General features: G+C 53.8%; 1 protein-coding gene across 2 annotated transcripts in view; it reads left to right on the top strand.

The window, feature by feature from the left end:
- Positions 1-20,229, top strand: part of Neurl1 (neuralized E3 ubiquitin protein ligase 1) — an 81,054-nt gene that overhangs the window by 43,946 nt on the left and 16,879 nt on the right. Inside the window, exons 1-3 of one of the 2 annotated variants that reach the window (XM_059256801.1) lie at positions 4,815-4,925; positions 17,669-17,910; positions 18,242-18,563. In XM_059256801.1, coding sequence (XP_059112784.1) covers positions 4,892-4,925; positions 17,669-17,910; positions 18,242-18,563 — 598 coding nt within the window. In that variant the 5' untranslated portion in view covers positions 4,815-4,891. Of the gene's footprint in view, positions 1-4,814; positions 4,926-17,668; positions 17,911-18,241; positions 18,564-20,229 lie in introns of those variants that run through there. The other variant, XM_059256796.1, reaches the window with a different exon arrangement.

Genomic DNA, 20,229 nt, shown 5'->3' with positions numbered 1-20,229 from the left:
GCATGGGGTGTGGGCTGTCCACTAGAGCATGGGCAGTCTTGTCAGTGGCCATATCCCTGAAGGAAAATGACTCTCCAGGAGGAGGATCTTGACAGCAACATGGATCTGAGAACCCAGGGGACTGAAGTTCCCCAGATGTGACCAGAGGGCAGTCACCACACCCTAGGGAGGGAAGAAGACAACTTCTGCCTTCAGTATAACCTCTTTGAGCCTCCATTTTTATGTCCGACAGAGTGAGGGTGAGCACTAATTCCTGAGGGATGCTGTGGAATCAGCTGAGATTATGTACACAGAATCCTTAGCCCCCTGCCCAGCACAGGGTGTGCGCTGAGCCGATACAGGTGCTGTTAGCCACCTTGGTTGACTTGCCGGCGGACTTGTGTGTTAGTTACTGTCCCTGCTTCTTCAAGATACTTGACAGAAAGCAACTTCAGGGAGGGAAAATTTATCTTTGCTTACAGTTCAATAGGAAGCCCCTCATGGCGGGAAGGCAGGGCCACAGGAGCATGAGCTGGTTGGTCACATTTCCCTCAGTCAGGAAGTGGAGCGTGGACAGGAAGTGGGACTGGGCTATAAGACATCAGGGCCAGAGTCTCTCTTCCTCCAGGGAGGTGTCACTTCCTTGAAGATTCTTCCACCTTCAGAGCAGCACCCCCAGCTGGCCCCAGTGCTCAAACACCTGAGCCTGTGGAAGGCATTTTGTACCCCGACCACAGTGTGCCTCATCCCTTTCTCAGCCTCTGCTCAGTGTGACTGTGGATGACGCATTGAACTACGGCCACAGAAGCCCCTTCCCTGACACCAGCAAGGCTCACACCGTGATCTGTAATTGTTTCCGGATCCCAGGCTTGACCACCTGTTGGTTTCTGAGGGGTGAGAGGTGAGTCCTGCTTGCCATTGGTCCACAGTGGTGCACAGGGAAGCTTGCTGAGTGAATGAGAGGTGCGGTGCTCTCTTTATCCTTTCCAGTAAATAGACTCTTGATTAAATGGAGGCTTATGTGGTACCCCAGTGAGTAAAACCTAGGAGGGATGCATCTCAGGTCCCACCCCAAAGAAGGGATGCTGTCTCCTCTACAGAACCGTGGACACTGCTCTGGGGAAGGGTGCATTGCCAGCTCCGTCTGAAAATGGGACAGCAGACTAGGCAGGAAGAACTGCTTTTTTAAGGTGCTGTTCTAGAAGCCCTGGAGCCATCAAAGTGACCCCCAATTCTCAAATTTTCCTACCCCATCAAACAGGTTTCTAGCAATATAGCCCAGGCTGGCCTCAAGCTCATGATCCTCCTGCCTCCACTTCCTGAGTGTTGGAGTTACAGGTGTATGTCACCATGCCTGGCTTCTATTTCATTTTTTCCACTGCCCACCTGAGGGACTCCTTGGCCCCCTGGCCACACCTGCCCCACCCTTCCTGCATCACTTCTCAGTTTTGCCCCCCTGTCCTGTGAATGAACCCCATTCTACTGTGAGCTGTTTTCCAAGTACCCCCTCTACAAGGCATGATGTGAGGCCCGAGGGGGAGTGAGGCAGGCCAGGTGCCGGCCCCATCCTTCCGGATGCCGCTGCTTTCTGCCCCAGCACCTCTTGTCTCTTCCCACGCGTGCCCCACACCAGATGGCAGAGTGACCTTTTAGACATGTGTGTCTGGTCTTGCTGCCTCCCCCACTGAAGCCTGTCAAGGTTCCTGGTTGCTCTCAGGGAAATAGCCCGGTCTTCGTTCTCTTTGTCCAGGCCCTGGTGCCGTTGGCCTGGCCCGTATAGTCTTGCCAACAGCAAATTTCACTAGGGCTCTCCTACTGATCTTACTCTGTTCAGACCAGCCTTGCCTCTTGAATATGCTGGGCTCCTTACAGCCCACAGGCCTTTGCATATGTGTGTGCTGATTCTCTACAGCATGCTCTTCTCTGGCCCACCTCCACAGCACATGGACATGAACCTACAGATCTTCCCCCGTTCTGGGTACTTTTCAGGAAAACCTGCCTTGAGCTCAGAGAACCCGAATCCTGGGTTTCAGAACCCTTTTTCCGAAAAGTGCTCATATATTCTGCACGGTGGCTAACTGAGAAATGTCTGTTTCTCCCAGATCCCTGAGAGTTAGGACCTGCCTGTTGTGGCTCACCTCTCACCCTCACTGTGTAGGTCAGCGCTTGGCATGTAGCAGATGCTCAATGTCTGTGGGTTTAGGAGCATTAGGTTGTTGATCGCCACTCAGAAGAAGCTGGGACACATAGACTAGGCCCTGGCTAGGCCCTGGCTGTCCCTGTGTTGGGCAGAATATGACAAGGATTAAGAGGGACATAGCTGTGGAGCTCAGAGGAGAGACAAGTTCCAAAAATGGGGACTTTACCTGCAGCCCCAAGGAGGCTTCCTGGAAGGAGTTTCCCCAGTACTAGGCACAGGGGAAGAGGGCATTTCCAGTGGGAGAGAGCGGGAGCCAGAGGATGAGCAAGGATGGCTGGGATGTGGGATGCTGAGCCATGAGAAGACAAGGTTGCCACATGGGAAAGGTGGGTAGCCCAGGGCCCAGCTGGGTATATTAAAAGGCAGGCAGGAGCTAGGGGCCTCAGTGGGTAAAGTGCTTGTTGCCCAAACATGAGGGCCAGAATTTGGATCCCCAGAAGCCATGTAAAAGCTAGCCAGGCTTGGTGACTGCCCAGAATCCCAGAAGTTGAGAGGCAGAGAAGTGCTAGCAAACTGGCTAGCTAGACTAGCTGATCGGGAGCTCTGGGTTCAAGTGAGAGATATTGTCTCAATAAATAAAATGGAGAATGATCGAGGAAGATTCCAGGGTCAACTTTAGACCTCCACACATACATGCAGACACGTGCACCCACCCCCCAACATGTGAACCATATATTCACACATGCATACTCACCATGCACACATATACATGGATTAAAAGGGGAGGTGCTAGAATGAGACTCTCATGTGTGTAACATGCTTAGAGTGTGCAGAGAACACCGCACGGCTTTGCCTTATGCCTGTGATCCCATGAATGGAGTGATTAAATGCCTCACAGGAAGGGGCTAGGGGAGTGTGTGTGTGTGTGTGTGTGTGTGTGTGTGTGTGTGTGTACCCACAAGTGAACATGTGCCAGTGTGAAGGGAGGTGCCTTGCACAGAATTCAGAGCCATGGCTTCTTCCAAATGAAGTCCCTGGCCGACAGAGAACCACCATGCAGGCCGTGGGCACTCACACCCAGGGCTGGTCCAGCTTTCTAGCTGCTGGGCCCAGTTAGCATTCTGCCTATCCTTCTGTCAGGTTGGGGTGTGTGTGCAGTATGTGGGCAACAGCAGTGTCTTGAGCACCTCATAAACACTCATACCTGAGTTGCATTGGATGTGGGGCAGCCCACGCACTTCTCTACAATGTTTCCCCCAGCTCTTTCTCCAGCCCTTGGCTTCCTATCTATATCTTTCTCTAGGAATAGAGATCCTTACCCACAAAGACAGGGTTGGGGGGTGGGGACTCTCCCCTCTCCTGGGGGAGGTGTTTTTCCTGGATAGAGTGTGGTGGATAGATAGGGAGAGTGTTTCCCAGACCTGCTCTGCAGAGATGTGCTGGGATCCTCAGGCAAGTGCTTCGCTTCTCGGAATACTCACCTTCTTTTCTGTAAACTGGGTGTAAGAGCAGCTCACACCCTGCTCCATCCACCACAGTCCTCAGTGCACAGCTTGGCCCTTTTAATGGTAGCTTGGGCTCCCTGCTTAGGGCTAGGGCTTTCCTTCCCAGCCTCCCTTGCCCTCTCTGTCTGCATTTTCTTCTTCCCTAGGGGCAGGGTGGTGCCAGCTTCTGCACCTTAAGATTCCTCCAGAAGCTGTGCGAGTCTGTGGGAGAATGCATGTAGTGTGTAGAGCAGGAGATGGGTAAGTGGGCTCCACGGTGGTGCTTAGGACTGTGTGTGTGTGCGCGTGTGTTTGTGTGTACATGCACATGCATGTGTTCATAGACATGTGGCATGGTGCAGGCATACTGTGCAGGTCAGTGTGGCCGGGCAAGGGTGTGGATGTGTATGGTTAAAGAGACAACTTGGCATGGGAGTAAAGACCTGGGGTCTGGCACCAAACTCCCTGGGTGCTCATCCCAGCCCCGCTACCCTCTAGTTAGCTCTCTCTTCATTGGCCTTCTAGCCTTTGGGAGGTGCTAGTGGTACCTGTCGATAATAGTACTGATGTGGACCTCATGGGTCAGCCTACAAGGACCGAAGGGATTAATCCTTGCCAAGTGCTTGCAGCAGAGTCTGGAAGAAGATAGAAATGCTGTGAGTTCTTTGCACCGGAGCTCCCTGGCTTGACTGTGGTATCCTCAGGGCAGGGACAAAGTCAATATTGCTCTTATCCCATCCTTGACTTTACCCCTAATCTGCATGGAGTGGCTTGTGATGTCCCCTGAATATTGAATGGCTGTTGGCTGTTGGCCTGGGTGACAGGGATGGTGTTGTGTGTATCTCCATATCCATGGGACAGTGTGTGTGTGTGTGTGTGTGTGTGTGCGTCTGTGTATAGTGTGTGCTCTGCTGGGGCATCTCCACTGCTTTCTGGAGCTTGGCTATTTCAGGAAAGCCTCCAGTCTCCTCCTCCTTATGTAAATAAACATGACAGATCCCTTCGCCTGAACCAGCACGGAGGTGGGGGAGGCTCCCAGTGGGTGGGAGCTGGGAGGCAGCGAGCACAACCAGGGGGTGTGCGTGTGTGGCCGGCCGGCTGGCAGGCAGGCGTGTGCATGCAGGAGGGAGAGAGAGCGTGGGGGCGCAAAAGGGGCCGCTTGGCCCTGCCATGCCGGCTGGCCGCGGGGGGAGGACAGGGGGAAGGAGGAGAGGAGCCGGAGGCCAGGGCTGCTTGGTGACGAGGCCAGCCGGCCAAACGGAGGTGGCCAAACTGCCCGCGGCCTGAGATGGGGGGACAGATCACACGGAACACTCTCCACGGTAAGGCCCCAGTGGATGTCTGGGGTTCCACCTCCCTGATCCTGGGGACCACTGGGAGGCTGGAGTGGAGAGGCACTGGGATTACTCACGTCCCTGCCCTGTGACTCTTTAGTGGGCTCTGTGGCTGTGTGTGTGTGTGTGTGTGTGTGTGTGTGTGTGTGTGTGTGTGTGTGTTGGGGGGTGTTTGGGTGGTTAGCACTGTGACTGGAGAAATAAGGATGTCTAGGGAAGCTGGAAGGTCAGACATCTGAGTTTCCCTGCAAAGTGGCCTTGTCCTCTTACCAGGGTATGGACAGTCCCTGAGTGGAATGTGAGGTCCTGGGTATCCCAAGAGTATTTCTCACAGGGACTGAGGCAAATCACACTTAGACAACTGAGGAGACATTTTCTGGGTGTTGGAGGTGGTCTGGGAGAGACGCATGGGCACCCTGTGTTCATACACAAATGTCTGTGCTTGTGAATTTGCATTGGAGATATCTGTGGGTGTGTACGTGTGCCAGCTTGTGCCTGAGCACACAGGTGTGCTAGTGACACGGGTGTGTCAGTGGCAGCCTGAGCCTAACCTGGTTCTCCAGGAGAGGTGACTGAGTTTCTGGCAGACCGACCCACAAGCAGGGGAATGAAGGAGGGGGAAGGAAGCGGGCTGGTGGGCATCCTATTTGCTGGGCTCCTGCTCGCTTGGATTCCTGTCTTCTGGACTTCACGGTTCTTGTGCTGTGGTCTTGGGAGCAACATGGCTAATGTGGCAGCAGACCCACAGGGGGGCCCTTCCTTGGAACAAAGTGGCTCCTCTACAGACTGTCTGGAGTCAGAGTCCCTACCTCGATGCTCTGTGACCTTCCCTATAAGGCAGGGATACTGGAAGGTGTGCATCCTCCATCTGCCGAGTCTATTGGGCATCAAGGAACCTGGAGAAGCCAGGCGGAAGGAGAGCAGTGGAAGGAGCCACTTAGAAAGCGTGGCTGGTGGCTGATGGCCAGGTGGTTGCCCTCTTCCAGGCTCTGGACATTGGGATAGTAATTTCTATCCAATTAGGTAAAGATGTAGGAAAAGCAGATGATTGATTCTCTGAAAAGGAAATGTATTTTGTCCTGGGTCTGGAGGGCCAAGGGCAGATGGAAGGTCCTAGAAGATACATAAGCTGGAGTCTGCTGGGGCAGTGTCAGGGACCTGGGCTTCGGCCTGAGACTTGGAATGGGCTGACCTCGGCCTGCCTGCTCGCCTATGGCCCAGGCTCACTGTTGGCAAAGGGGTCTGGAGCCAGCTGACATTTTCCACTGGGGTCAGACCTGGGCAGGCTTGGGGACTGGGCAGGACAGAAAGGCCCTTGGGACATGTGGCCACTGTCCTCTGGCTGCCTTGGAGCGGAAGAGCCACAAGTACATGAAGTCCCAAGAGGTTCCCAGCTCCGCTCTTAAGTAGATGACATCGTTGTGATGAGGATGGGGTCGGGCGCATCTCAGTGTTCTCGTTTGTCAGCGGGACTAATGGTAGCTGCTCTCACAAGGCTCCTGTGAGGGGTGCGTAGATTGGGTGAAATGAGAACGCAAAGGGGAGGAAATCAAGAGGGCTCGGAGAAGCAGCCTGGGTCCAGGCAGGGGCCTTCTCCTTCAGGTGTCCCACGTCACAAGGGACAGGAACATAATTGGGTGGGCATCTAGGCTGGGTACCCTTGGTGAGTGTTAATCAGGTGTCTCATTTGCCTACTTCCCTTCCCTGTCAAGTTTGGCCTCTCTCCCCAGCTTGCCCTGGCTGTTGCCTTAGCTGCCATTACGTGAGTAGTGGGCGTGTGGATGCGTGTGCCTGTGTCTAACAGTATCCAGGCAAACCCTGCCCATCTGTCCTCACATGACCATACCCACGTATGCCTTCCTGTCCTGCATACTGACTGCCCTGTGGCTCTGGTTCTGCCTCCTTTTGGAAGGTGAACAGGGATTAGGGGAAGGCACAGACTGGCTGCTTCCTATGGGTTCTCCTACTCTGCATGGGTCGCTTGGGCCCCCAAAGACAGTCACACGGCCCTTGATAGCATTCTCAAAAGCCTTGGGTTTTTTCGTTTGTTTCAAGCCCAAATATTTTGGATTGCTGGGTGACAACAAGTGATGGGTGATGGCAAGCGCTGACCTTGCACTCTGTGTTGGGTTTTATCTGCAGTGTGTGTGCATGACGTCATGTTTTGGGTATCTGTGTATTTGGTGTCCACAGATGGTATAGCTGTGTTTTGAATCCCTATTTGTGTACCCGTGTGGTGTGTCTTTGTATACTGAAGAGACTGTGTTGTTCTTATTATAAGCAACCATGCTTATGACATCCTGTGAATGCCTGTGTGTGTGTATGTGTGTGTGTGTGTATTGGGTTGGTAAAGTGGATTCCAGCTCTGAGAGTACCCTGGCAGGGGACCAGTGGGCAGGATGAATTCCCATTTGGAAAATGGTGTCTGTGGTTGTGTGCTCAGTCTCTTTCCCTAGGTAGGTTTCTGGGACTGCGCCTGCTCTCGGTCTGAAGGGCAGGCTGCTGGGGTGGACGAGGTGGCAAGTTCCACGGGGAGGCAGCAGGACACTGAGAGGTGTCCCCTCCTCCAGTCTTTCCTCTTCTCCTCACTTCCTCCTTTATCTTCCCGTAGTGTTCATCAAGTCAGGGAATGGACCCTTGTTTGAGGGGTGATATGCCAGTGACATCCAGGTGGCTCACCTCCAGCTTGGTCTCTAGACATCATGTGCTCAAGCATCACAGGATGTGAGGATTCAGTGATGTGAAAGATGGAGCCCCACTCATCATGGAGGGAGACGACGTTGTCCAAAAGGGAAGTGGCTGGCTGAGAGCGCACAGTTGGTGTCTCAGAAGAGACATGTGGCCTTGTCTCACCAGACTGACTCCTTACTTTCCCTTCATAGTTCTATAATCCTGAGAGCTGCAGGAGGGGCAGCGGCCTCCCATGGCCTTATGGGCCCTGAGATTAGCACAGAGCCGCTGCAGGAGGAAGGAACTTAGATGCTCAGAGCCCAGGGCTGTGGAGCCACTGAGCCTTGGGTCTCAGGGTGGTCTTAGCAACAGGCTGTTCTTGCTTAATTCAGCCCAGTGCCTGGCCTTCAGTGGGCACCAGAGGCTGTGGTCTATAGGGAGAGAGAGGAGGGTGGCGTACAGGCCTGGTTTGGAGCTGAACCAGGTATGGAAGTGTCAGGGAGCCAAGAAAAGGTGAGGCTGAACTGGGCACCTGGGTGATGAGGCCAGGAACACTGTAGGGGGAAGGGGAGGGAGACATTTCCTAGGTGAAAGCTAGAAGCTGCTCCATTTTTGCTGGCTAGTGCTTGAGTTGGCCCCTGGATTGGGGTGGGAAGGTCTGTCGTCAGCAGAGTGGGCATAAGGATCAGGTTAGCTGATCTGGAGTTCTCCCAGCAGCATACTTGGCACATGAGCATCCATGAAGGCTTTGTGGAGGGTCTTATGTTCACATGTGCATGCTAGAATGTACATGGGCATATACCCTGCTGCCCCTCTACCTTTAGTCCTGGTGGGTCCCCAGGACAATGTTCCCTAGGTATTCATGTCCACTAGTTTGCATACCCATCAGCTGCCTAGAAGTGACTAGTGGGGTCCAGCCCACACTGGAGGGGAAGAGCCCAGGAAAGGCATGAAGTCTAGGAGGTAGATGGGGGGGGGCGGGGTACCAGGGTCTGGAGCCAGCTGACATTTTCCACTGGGGTCAGACCTGAGACTAGGCAGTGGTGCTTCCTACAGACACCCACCTTGTAGGGTGGGAACATGAAAGAGACTGGGTATGAAGGATCTCAGATGTAGGAACTGGTACAGAGAGAGAGAGAGAGAGCAGACTCTCGTGGAACTCTTTCTCCTTCTCCAGTAACCATGCATGTGTGTGCAAAGTGGGTGTGGCTGTCCCCATGTGGGCCAGGGATCGATGTGAGCCATGCCTTCCCTTGTCTCAGACCTAGCCTTGGGGTAGTCCTGGGAGCATAGGGACAGTGACAGCGGGCTGAGTCATCTGGAAATTCCCTTGTGGAACCTTAAGGTAGAACAGGAAGAGGGAGAGATGGACTGGTCTCCCTCCCAGGTGATGGTATCAGCCATGCAGCTGCTGGCTGCCAGGAACATCTGATTGGGAGGTCACCATGAGGGAGGGAGGGAGTCATAGTGGGCCAGCAGCTCAGCTTAGAGATGAACTTGTCTTCCACATCGTCATGGCCCCCTCAGTGCTACAGACAGCTTCAGGACATGCCATATGCATTGTCAGGTTTTTTGAGGGGAGTGAGATAATGGGGTGCCAGCATGGCTCCTCATGCTGGGTCATGACAGGAAGAGCGTACAAGACTGAGAGATCTCCAGCTGGGCTCAGGGAGGGCAGAAGGCAGGAGACAGGCCGAGTAGGCCAGCTGGCTTGCTGGGGCAGCGAGGAGCCCATGTGCGTTGGGACAGGTTCTGAGCTCCAAGCTCATCGATGTGACCTTGGCAAGTCATTCGTTTTCAGGGACTGCTCTGAAAACCGTGAACCAGGACTGTCAAGATGGCATCGTCTGTTGCTGCACAATCTATGACCCCCAAGCCCCATTGCCTGAGACAGCAAGCATTTAACCTGCCGCTCACGGCTTCTGGGCCCTGGAATCCTGTGGCTTCCCTGGGGCCCTGGGGCCCCGGCTTCTCTTTCCCGAGGGTGCACATAGACTGCAGCCTCATCCGAAGGCTTGCCTGGAGAGGAGCCATCACCAAGATTACTCACAATTACTGGCAGTCCTTGAGCTTCCCCACATCTCCCTACCGGCATGGCAGCTGGCCTCCTCAGAGGGAATAATTCCAGAGAGGATAGTAACAGCCGTGCCAGAAGTAACAGTCCATCTACAGCCCAATGGGAGTGAAGTTTCATGTCTTCAGCTGTGGTCTACTTTAGAAGCCCACACTGAAGGGCAAGGGGCCACACATGGGCAAGAGGGCCCAGGGGCCAAGACGGTCCTCTTGGGCCAAGTTCAGTAGAGATGCTTCCTACAGACACCCACTTCGCAGGGTGGGGGAAGGTGAGACAGGCTGGGGATGAACAGCAGAGAGGGCGAAGACTGGTCCAGGAGAGCCATCCCTCAGGGATCTCCTTCTTCTTTCTTGCCAGCATGCGGGGCTGGTGAAGGGCCCTGGACTGGCAGGGCTATAGTCAAGTATGCAGCATGGGATCTTGGGAAGAAAAGGAAGTGACTCCCTTCATTGTCTAATGTCCCTAGGAGCCACCAGAGAGGGCAGGGTACAAAGCAGGTGCTTCAATGAAGGAGCCACACACTAGCACAGTGGTTCTCAACCCGTGGGTCACAGCCCCTCTGGGGCTGACTGGTTCTTTAATAGGGGTCGCATAAGACCATTGGGAAACACAGCATTTCCATTAAGATTCAGTTGTAAAATTACAGTTCTGAAGTAGTATCGAAAGTAACTTTATGGTTGGGGGTCATCACAGCATGAGGAACTGTATTAGAGGGTCTCAGCATCAGGAAGGTTAAGAACCACTGGTCTAGCAGTTTGTTTCATCATTTTGTTTGAGGCCCTATTCTGTGCTCAGGGCAGAACATTGGAATGTGGCAGGGAACGAGATGGCAGCCCTTCCCCCAGGGATCCTCATGGGTCCCTGTCCATCATGGGAAAGGGTAGATACAAGGAATCTTACTGCCCTTCCCAGTCAGGAAGCCGCTCTGTGGAAGGCAGAGAGTCATCGGAGGGACTTTGCTCAGCTCTTGCAAAGATACATATGCCCAGAACCACTGGATGCAGAATTGCCGAGAGAAAGCACCCTGTAACAGGAGTGCCTCGGGGGTGACCAGGGTTTCGAAGTCCTTTGTGGTGAGGGACACTCTGTTTGGGGGTAGATGGGTCCCCAGAAGTCCATATCAGGGTCCAAGAGAGACTTCTGAAAGACCTTACAGTCTGTAGGATGAGCAAGAAAATGGCCAGTCCACAGTGGGCAGGGGAAGGAAGGGTTCGAAGCTGAGAAATGGATGGAGCCATGCCTGGAGGTCCCCAGCCACGCACCGGGGAAACGGAGGACTCCAGGGAAGCCACGTACACTTCCGCCCAGCTGGACAGTCATCTCCGTCACCTGCCTCCTACCTCCTGGCCCCGTTCTCCTGCAGAAGGAGCCCTGGCCAGAGAATGCAGACAAGCCTGTCTAAGTCGGGCCCAGTGTGCGGTGGGGTCTGAGACTAGGGCTGCATCCGGGAGGGGGCAAGGCTGCAGAGTCTGGCTCTTGGCAGATAAAATAAATGGACACTTCCTACCATAGTTGTCACTTTATCTAAAACAAAACTTGACACTGGACTCAGGTGTTAAAATTTGGAAAATTTTTTTGAATCAATGTGCTCACCAGGTCCTCACGACAGCTGGGAGAAGTGAGCAAGGAGGCTAGGAGCCTCCTTTTTTTTTTTTTAAAGATTTATTTTTTTATTTTAAACTATGTATGGTTCTCTCTCCCTCCCTCCCTCCCTCCCTCCACCGCCGCCCCCCCCCCCCGTGTGTGTGTGGGGGGGAGGTATGTGCCCACAAATGCAGATACCTGATGAGGCCAGAGTTATGTGTGATTGTGAGCAGCCTAAAGCGGGTGCTGAAACAGAACTCAGGTCCTCTGCAAGCACAGTAAATATCCTCGACCATCTCCGCAGCCCCAGGAGCCTCTTTTACAGAGAACTCAAGGTCTGAAGTAGAAAAGCAGCTTGCCCCAAGTCACAGTTTTGCAGCCCGGCTGGAGTTTGAACTGAAGGCCTCCTGCTTCCGTGTTCATGGCTTCTGCTCTGCCACCCCCTCCCACCCCTCGCCGCTCCCTTACCTTCCCGACTCCTCCACACCCCCGCTGGAAAGCAAGCTAGGCTTTGTAGGAGGTGAAGAAGAGGCCAGCGCTTGTATTCAGGGCCAAGGTTCAGAACAAGGTAGTCTCAAAAGCCATGGGGCTCAGCTGGGCCTTGGAAGACAGGAGAGGTTTGCAGAAGTTCAGGTGGGGCTGGGAAAGAAGGGGTGTGGCCGGGGGGGCCAGGTGGGGCAGAGGTCACGGAAGCGGGAAGGCATGGAGTGGTGTACCTTGCAATGATTATACAACAGTGACCACTTTCTGAGCTGTCCCTACATCGTCTTGTTTGATCCCATGAAGACTGTGGTGACCCCACTTCACAGATGGGAAAGCTGAGGCTCCACACAGTATCCACACACAGGGCAGAGTGGGTGAGCTTGTGGATAGCTAGGATTGAGCTCATATCTGGGGCCCTCTGCACTCTGGCTGAGAGACCACAAGTGTAAGTTAACTTCTGCAGGTGTGTGTCAGGTGACATTAAGGGAAAGTCAGGACACCGCCCAGTGTGTGTGGCCCAGCAGGGTTAGTGCTGCCTCCAACACCTGCCCTGCTCCTTGACAACTCTGCCATCGGCTCCACAGTAATTCTGGGCAGAGCTTGGTGGGGGCCGTGAGGTTCTTCTCTCCAGAGGTGGGTCAGGCCTATGCTGACAGCTTGCATGCCCAAGAAAGACAGGGCCCTGGGGGCATCTCACTCCTTATCAGCATCAGCAGGGGCCCTCGTGGAGGCTCCCATGAGCTTGTAAACTTGTCACTACAGGGCTGTCTTGGGCATCTGCTGGGAGCTGGTGGCAGGATGGGGGTTCTGTTGAGCAGTTGCAAAGTCCTTGGGCTCACTACTTTGCTGGGGTGCCTCGTCAGCACCTCCTCTCCACCTACCGCCCCGGAACCATGCGGAGATGAGCTGTAGTATTGGATACAGAGTCCGGTAAAGCATCCTGGACACACGTTGGAAGAGCACAGTCAAATCTTGGTTTGGCCTCTTAGTCTAATCCTGACTTGTTCATCTAGAGAATGGGGACCTTACAGTGTCACAGAGATCCTCAAAGTGATGGAAGGGAGCCCGCCTCCAGCTGCCCCGTCTGGGTCCTCGGAGCCAGAACTGTGCATACAATAATCCTCATTGTGCTTTCTCTCCCCACAGCCCAGTGGATTTCATGTTAGATGTGACAGGGAGATAGCAGAAGTGGGGAACTCGAGGGTGGTGGTCGCTCTGGTCAGGCTCCCCACATCAGCCACCTCTGAGGGTACCATTCACAGTATAGCCCATAGGTACCGCTATGCGGTGGCCCTGGCCCCTTAGGAGCACTCTTCACACTAGAGGTGTATAGACACAGTTTAGGTACCCTTATGTGGTAGTCCCGGCCCTTTCAGAGGAGACGTGATGGACGAGGCCTGAACTAGGCCTGTGACAGCAACACAGACAAGAGGGGACTGAATCCAGAATGCTGGTGTGAATGGTGGCATTAATAGCCTGGGCATGGGGTGCTCAAGGACTCCCCTCAGACTGTGGGAGGAGTCGGGGAGGGTGTGGGTCAGACATTTAGCTGGGGGTGCCAAGCAGCTGGTGGGTTCCGGGGAAAGGATGGCCAGGGGACCAGAGAGGTGGCTCCATGTGGTGATCACACAGGTAGCTTGAGAAGAGTGTCTGGAGGTCACTTGGTGGCTGTCCCGAGAGCCTTGGAACCACAGTATGGCCAGGAGAGGTAGACCCGAAGACCTCACACTCCCCGGTGCACCCACCGGGACAGGAGCGGCATCCATTTCACATCACAGGTTGGGAGGGGACTTGTGCTGAAGGTTAGAGTGTCAACCCAGCTTGGCTTGGGGACCTCTCGTGAGGCGGTCTAAATCTTATGAGGCCTTCCTGGGACCAAGTGACGGGGGTCCCTTAATTCTACCTTTCTTCCCACTATTGCCGTCATCAGAAGACCTGGCTGGTATTTCCCCCACTCTATGTTGTGTGTGTGTGTGTGTGTGTGTGTGTGTGTGTGTGTGTGTGTATGTATGTGTGTGGTATGAGGACATAAAATGTTCTGCTCTCCCAAGACAGGGTCTCTCACTACATGTGGAGTAAGGCTGGCAGTCCCAGCTATCCTCCTGTGGCTCCTCTCCCTCTGAGTGCCGGGGTTACAGATGCCTGCACAGCTAGGCGCAGCTCATCATGTGAGTGCTGAACTCAAGTCCTCAGTCTTGTGCAGGAGGTGCTCTTACCTGATGGCCATCTCCCCAGCCTCAGCCCTTGCCGAAGTCCAGTGTCTGCTCAGTAACAATCCTCCTTTGCATATATCCAGGTTTGGGGACAACTGAGTGCATTCTGTGACCAACACCACTATTAAGACAGAATATTTCTGTCAACATGAGAACTTCCTTCAGGCTTCTATGTAGCCAAGTCTCTTTCCTCACCCCAAACTCTGACCCCGCAAACCTCTGCCTCTCCAGTGTCACTGAGATGCAGTCACATAGGAGGTGACCTTCTGTGCTGGCTTTTGTCGCTGAGGGTGCATTTGAGTTTCCACTTTTCCCTCAGAGCAACCCTCACTGTGCACACACACCCACCACCCTCACCCCTTCACCAGCAGAGGCATACGTGAGTGGATTGGGGATGGCCATGAATCAAGCTGCTATAGACGGTGTGCAGATCAAAGCCATGCTCTTCTCACTTCTCTTGGGGAACACCCTGAAGTGTAAGTGTCCTGTTGTCTGGAAGCTGTCCCCTCAGACAGACTGCCAACCTGTTTTCACCTAGGACTGGTTGTGTCCCAGCATCAAATGAGGGCTGAGTGTGGTGATATATTGTGTACCCTAATAAAATTTGCCTGAAGATCAGAGGACAGAACAAGCCACTAGATTAAACATAGAGGCCAGGCAGTGATGGCACACACTGTTAATCCTAGCACTTGGGAGGCAGAGATCCATCTGGATCTCTGTGAGTTCAAAGCCACCCTGGACTACATGAGACTGACTCAGTCTAGGAGAGAAACAGAGCCAGGCAGTGGTGGCACACACCTTTAATCCCAGTATTTAGGAGTCACACTCCTTGAACCCCAGCACTTGAGATCTCATGCCTCTACTACCAGTATTTGGGAAGCACACACACCTTTAATCCCAGCACAGGAAGGAAGTAATATGGCAGAGTGGAGAAAGGTAGAGGAGACAGGAACTAAAGGCTTTTCAGGCCGAGGAGCCCTAGAGGTAAGATGTGGCAGTGGCTTGTTCCTCTGGCAGTGGCCTGTTCCTTTGTCTCTGATCTTTCGGCATTTACCCCAATATCTGGCTCTGGGTATTTTATTAAAACACAATTCTTAAAATTCGTGTTACACCTGAGAGCTCCATGTATGTGGCTGGGAGGGACACACCTGATGTGTGTGTGCAGATTGCACATAGCTGGAGGCCAGGGTGTGTGTGTCCTGGTCTGTCACTCTGCCTTATTCCCTGAGACGAAGAAGCTCCAGCAATCCTGTTGTCTGTCCTACACTGCACTGGGATTATAGGGATGAGTGTGGCCATGCCTGGCTCTTTATATGGTCACCATGGATTTGAACTTGAGTTCTCATGCTTGTATAGCTAATGTTCTTAGCCACCGAGCCATCCCACTAGCCTCAGCAGCAGAAAATTAAGATTCAAGATATGTCTGAAGCCAGCTGGGTGCCTCTTCCAGCCAGGGTACTTAAAACTACACTTCCTCTGCCCTTTACCTGGGGTGACCTCCTGCCCTCCACACTACCCAGAGTTCCCTTCCTGGGATGACCTCTCACCTGTCACATAACCTAGAGGCCACTTAGAGAGCCCACCCAACTATCTGGGACTCCTGAGATATTCCAGCCCTTGTGGACTGGTGGCTGCCAGAGCCCTTGCACCTCTGGACAGTTCTAGAATGTCCTGTCTTCCTGGAGAGAGCAAAGCAAACCTTTCTCATGCTACCCCATCCCTCGGGCTTGGCACACAAGAATTTGCTCTAGAACCCAGAGGAGTGTGTGTGCACAGGGTCACACTGGTGCTAGGCTGTGGAGCTTGGTGTCTGGGCCCTCAAGAGAAGGAAGCAGAGATTCGAACTGACACAAAACCAAAGTAAGTGTCCTGACAGGCTTGGCCTCCAGGGCCTCTGGGGTTGTCCATTCCTCTCCCCTCCCTGTTTCCATCTTCTTCCTCCCGGGGTCTATGCAGGCCTGCTGTTAACCACCTCTTGCTGCATTATTAAGCTGCTGTCCCATGAGGACTAAAATCTAAGACACCCCAGAAGGACACCTCCACCTTCTTCTGCCCATTGTTATCCGTGGCGACGACAAGATGGGCAAGCTCCATTTTCTGTAAGACTGGCAGGGCACAGGAGCTGGGGAAGAAAGGATGCCACTCAGCTTCTGCTCCTGAGGCACAGGCCGACCAGTGTCCCACGGAGGGAGGTGTCGCTCAGCCAGTGAGTAACAGAGAAGCCACCAGACACCTTATCCTGCAGTGCTGACCATTTCTGTTTGTCTCCCAGCTGTTAGCGGCACATCTGGAAAGTGCTTGCCCTTCCCCCAAGCCTGTCCTGCCCTCTCTCCCACTTCAGTAGATCATCAGTAGTGGAAGAAAGTGCCAGGCCTTTGTCTGGTGCCCCCAGTGCTGCTGGCATGGGCGACGGTAAGCGGGAGTGAAGCCTGAGGTACACAGGGATGGCCTTGAGGGAGGGACATTATGTCCTTGACACTGAGGCTGACACTGGCTCCATGCTCACAACTCCACCACAGCCCTGCCTCACCAGCTGAGTCCCTATGCTGCCCCTGTCCATTGCCTCCTCCTCCAGGAGTCTTTCTGAGAGACAGGCTTCCTGGTGCTTCTTTGGGTGGTGACCACTGTGTGTCATGTAGTATGGTGATTTCCATCAATGTCCGTGTCCTGGGAAGGACTGTTGGCGTCAGGACAAGAGCTATGTGTGTTTAATGTTTGTAGTTTCGGTGCCAAGGACAGAACCTGGTATTTAGTAGATAATGAGAGATCATGAATAAGATGGATAGAAGAAGAGATGCTGGTAGTGACAGTGAATGGTGTGGGACGGAGTGATGGGCCATCACAGCTGCTGGTGGGGAGGAGAGAATGGAGGTGGTGGATGGCTAAAAACCCAGTCGCCCAGTGGTTCTCAACCTTCCTCATGCTGCGACCCTTTAGTACAGTTCCTCATGCTGTGGTGACCCCCCCTGCAACCATAAATTATTTTTGTTGCTACTTCATAACTGTAATTTTGCTACTGTTATGAATCATAATGTAAATATCTGCTATGCAGGATGTCCGATATGTGCCCCCCCCAGGGGTCATGACCCACAGGTGGAGAACCACTGCAGTAGAGGGGTGGTGGCTGGGAAAACACAGTGGATGGTAGCAGGAAGGATGGCAGTTACAGATGGCCATGCTAGTGGAGGTGGAAATGCTGGCCAATGGTGGTGTGTGATATTTTGTATTCTGACAAATAGAGCTTGCCTGGAGAGATCAGAGGGTGGAGCTAGCCACTAGTTAACCACGGAAGCCAGGCGGTGGTGGCTCACACTTTTAATCCCAGCACTTGGGAGGCTCATGCCTTTGATCCCAACATTTGGGAAGCTCATGCCTTTGATCCCAGTACTTGGGAGGCTCACACCTTTAATCCCAGTACTCAGGAGGTAGAAACAGGAATCTAAGGTAGGTGGAGACAGGATCTCGGCCCATTCGGTCAGAGGATCTGGAGAGGTAAGAAGTCACTGGTGGCTGCTTGCTCCTTTGCTCTCTGATCTTTCAGGTTATTACCCTGATATATATGACTCCTGGTTTTAATTGATAAGACTAATTAGGATTGTGCTTCACAGTGGGTGATGGCTGTTTCTTTCCTGGCCCTCCCCTAGGAGACCCTGACCAGGCTCTTGGTCCTGTTAAGTTCTCTGAGGCTGTGGCCTGTTCCTTTGCAGACTCCATCGGGGGCTCCTTCCCGGTCACCTCTCACCGATGCCATCACAAACAGAAGCACTGCTCGCCCGTGCTGTCAGCTGGGGGGCTCCAGGCCACGCCGCTGCTCTTCCACCCCCACACTAAGGGCTCCCAGATCCTCATGGACCTCAGCCACAAGGCCGTCAAGAGGCAGGCCAGCTTCTGCAACGCCATCACCTTCAGTAACCGCCCGGTGCTCATCTACGAGCAAGTCCGGCTGAAGGTGGGCGCCCCTGACCCCTGCCTTTGGCCTCCTTGGCCTGCTGTTCTTCTACCAGCAGCCTGCCCCTCCCCTTTTTTCTTCCCTTCTCTCATCCTTACTCCTTTCCCAGACTTCCTGGGTAATAAGACTCAGTGGGAGTGGCCTTCACTAACCTATAGGAAGGGCCCTGGGGTGGGGGGTGGGTGGGAATGAGCCACATAGTGATTTTCTGGCTGTCAAGACACTCCCAAGAGTTGGCTGAGGGTGATCTATAGTGAGCCCACCCCTTTCCCTGTGGTCATGTGACCAAGGGGGAGAGGCTAGGCTGAGGGTCCCCACTCCCTGTGGCCAGATCACCAAGAAGCAGTGCTGCTGGAGTGGGGCCCTGCGACTCGGCTTCACCAGCAAGGACCCTTCCCGCATCCACCCCGACTCGCTGCCCAAGTACGCCTGCCCTGACCTGGTGTCTCAGAGTGGCTTCTGGGCCAAAGCTCTGCCTGAGGAGTTTGCCAACGAGGGCAACATCATTGCCTTCTGGGTGGACAAGAAGGGCCGTGTCTTCTACCGCATCAATGAATCAGCCGCTATGCTTTTCTTCAATGGGGTCCGAACAGCTGACCCGCTCTGGGCCCTGGTGGATGTCTACGGTCTCACGCGGGGTGTCCAGCTGCTAGGTGAGTGCCATCCCTCTGCTTCACGAGTTGCTGGGACTGACCTTCATTCCCATGAGTCATGGGGGCTGCATGGAGGCTAAGGGGCCCAGGAACAACTCCAGGGCTTTTCTAGGAACAGCAGTTTCCCCCTCCTGGCCACAGCTTTGGCAAGCGAAGCTCGGTGAGATTATGACCCACACAGGCCCTCCCTCGGGGTGCTTTCTGAGTTGGGTACAACTTTCACCACCAGAAATGGCAGCCCTGTTCCTGCCTTGCTGAGGTTAATGTTGCTTTCAGTCACAGTTGTCTGTGGAGGCCTAGGCATGTCTCATGGCAACTCTGGGACTTCATTTGATGAGACTCACATTCAGGGTTGTTAAGTCCGTCATGGATGGGTGGTGCAGCCAGCTCTCTGTACTGGGTCTGCCCAGCCCAAAACCAAGTCCTGGCCCTGGCCTACAGCTAGCCTGGCACCTGGGCTCCATCCTTACCCTAGACTTTCTTTAAGGATACTAGAGGATGGGAGAGGAGAGCAAGAGGCACTGGGAGGGGGAGCTCAAACCTGCAGCTTAACTTAGACCTTTCATGGGGAGGGGAAGGACTAAGCCCCTAGGAGCTACTAGGGGACATTAGAAGATGAAGTGGACCTAGATCACCAAGGGACAGGCTTCCTGGCCATGGCATCTGCCAGGACTGCCAGAGGCCTCAGACTGCATAGGGTCACACAAGGAGCCGGTCATGGAGGGGAGAACAGCCCAGCCCATCTTCCCAGCTTGATACGTGTGTGCATGTATGTTCAAGTCTGTGCTTGCAGACACGTGAACTCTACATGCAAACAGTGCCTGATCAGACAGCTTCCTCGTCTGGAAAACAGGCCCTGGCAAGAGTTCGAGAGGCTGAGTTAAGTGGCCGCACTGTCCTGGGTATCAAAGACATGTCTAGCCACTCTGTCCCCATCCCACTCACTTTCTCTCACAGAGAGAAATGCCACCAAGGGGGTTCAAAACCCGTTTCTGTTTTCCTTTCTGCCTCCTAAGCCTAGAAATTGTGAATGTTCTCAGAGCTCTTTGACTGAGTAAAGACTGAAAGTAAAAACAAAGACGTGAGTAATTGCCAGAAGCCTGTGTGTTAGGTTCCAAACATCAGGAGGCTGTTTTTGTTAACGAGCAGTTTAGGAACTTTCTGTTTTTCAAGTCAATAAAAGTGTTCCTGCATTCATGCTGACATGTTGAGAGCCCCAAACAGGCTATTCCTGGTGACAACTACCGAAGAAGGGTATCCGGGCTGGCTGGGTGCCCCCCCCCACTTCCTGTATGTACTGGGTGTACCTGAGGGCCTCTACCTGCCAGAAATGATGTGCCTTAGCTAGTGAGACGAATCTGGGCTGCATCCTGGTCCAGCACAAGGGTGCCTGCACCAGACAGTGGACCCACGTGTCCTGTGGGGCTGTAATGACCGTACTGAAGTCTCAGAGGATGGACAGATGAAGATCAGCTGATGCACAGTAGTGGCCCGTGGCTGTCAATCATCCCTACCTGTCCTGTGGAGGACAATTCACTTAACCCAGGGTTCACACACGAGAGCCCCTTCCTGCTGCCCTGGTGTCTCCTGGGTCTCACACTGGAAGGCAGTAGAATTCCAAAGCTTAAGTCTGAGCCCCAGGCCACTCATCCAGTCCAGCCTCAAC

This window comes from Peromyscus eremicus, chromosome 1 (assembly GCF_949786415.1).
Source record: "Peromyscus eremicus chromosome 1, PerEre_H2_v1, whole genome shotgun sequence".
NCBI classification, from domain to species: Eukaryota; Metazoa; Chordata; class Mammalia; order Rodentia; family Cricetidae; genus Peromyscus; species Peromyscus eremicus.
The sequence above is the reverse complement of the archived record's forward strand: the minus strand, read 5'-3'. Positions and strand labels throughout refer to the sequence as shown.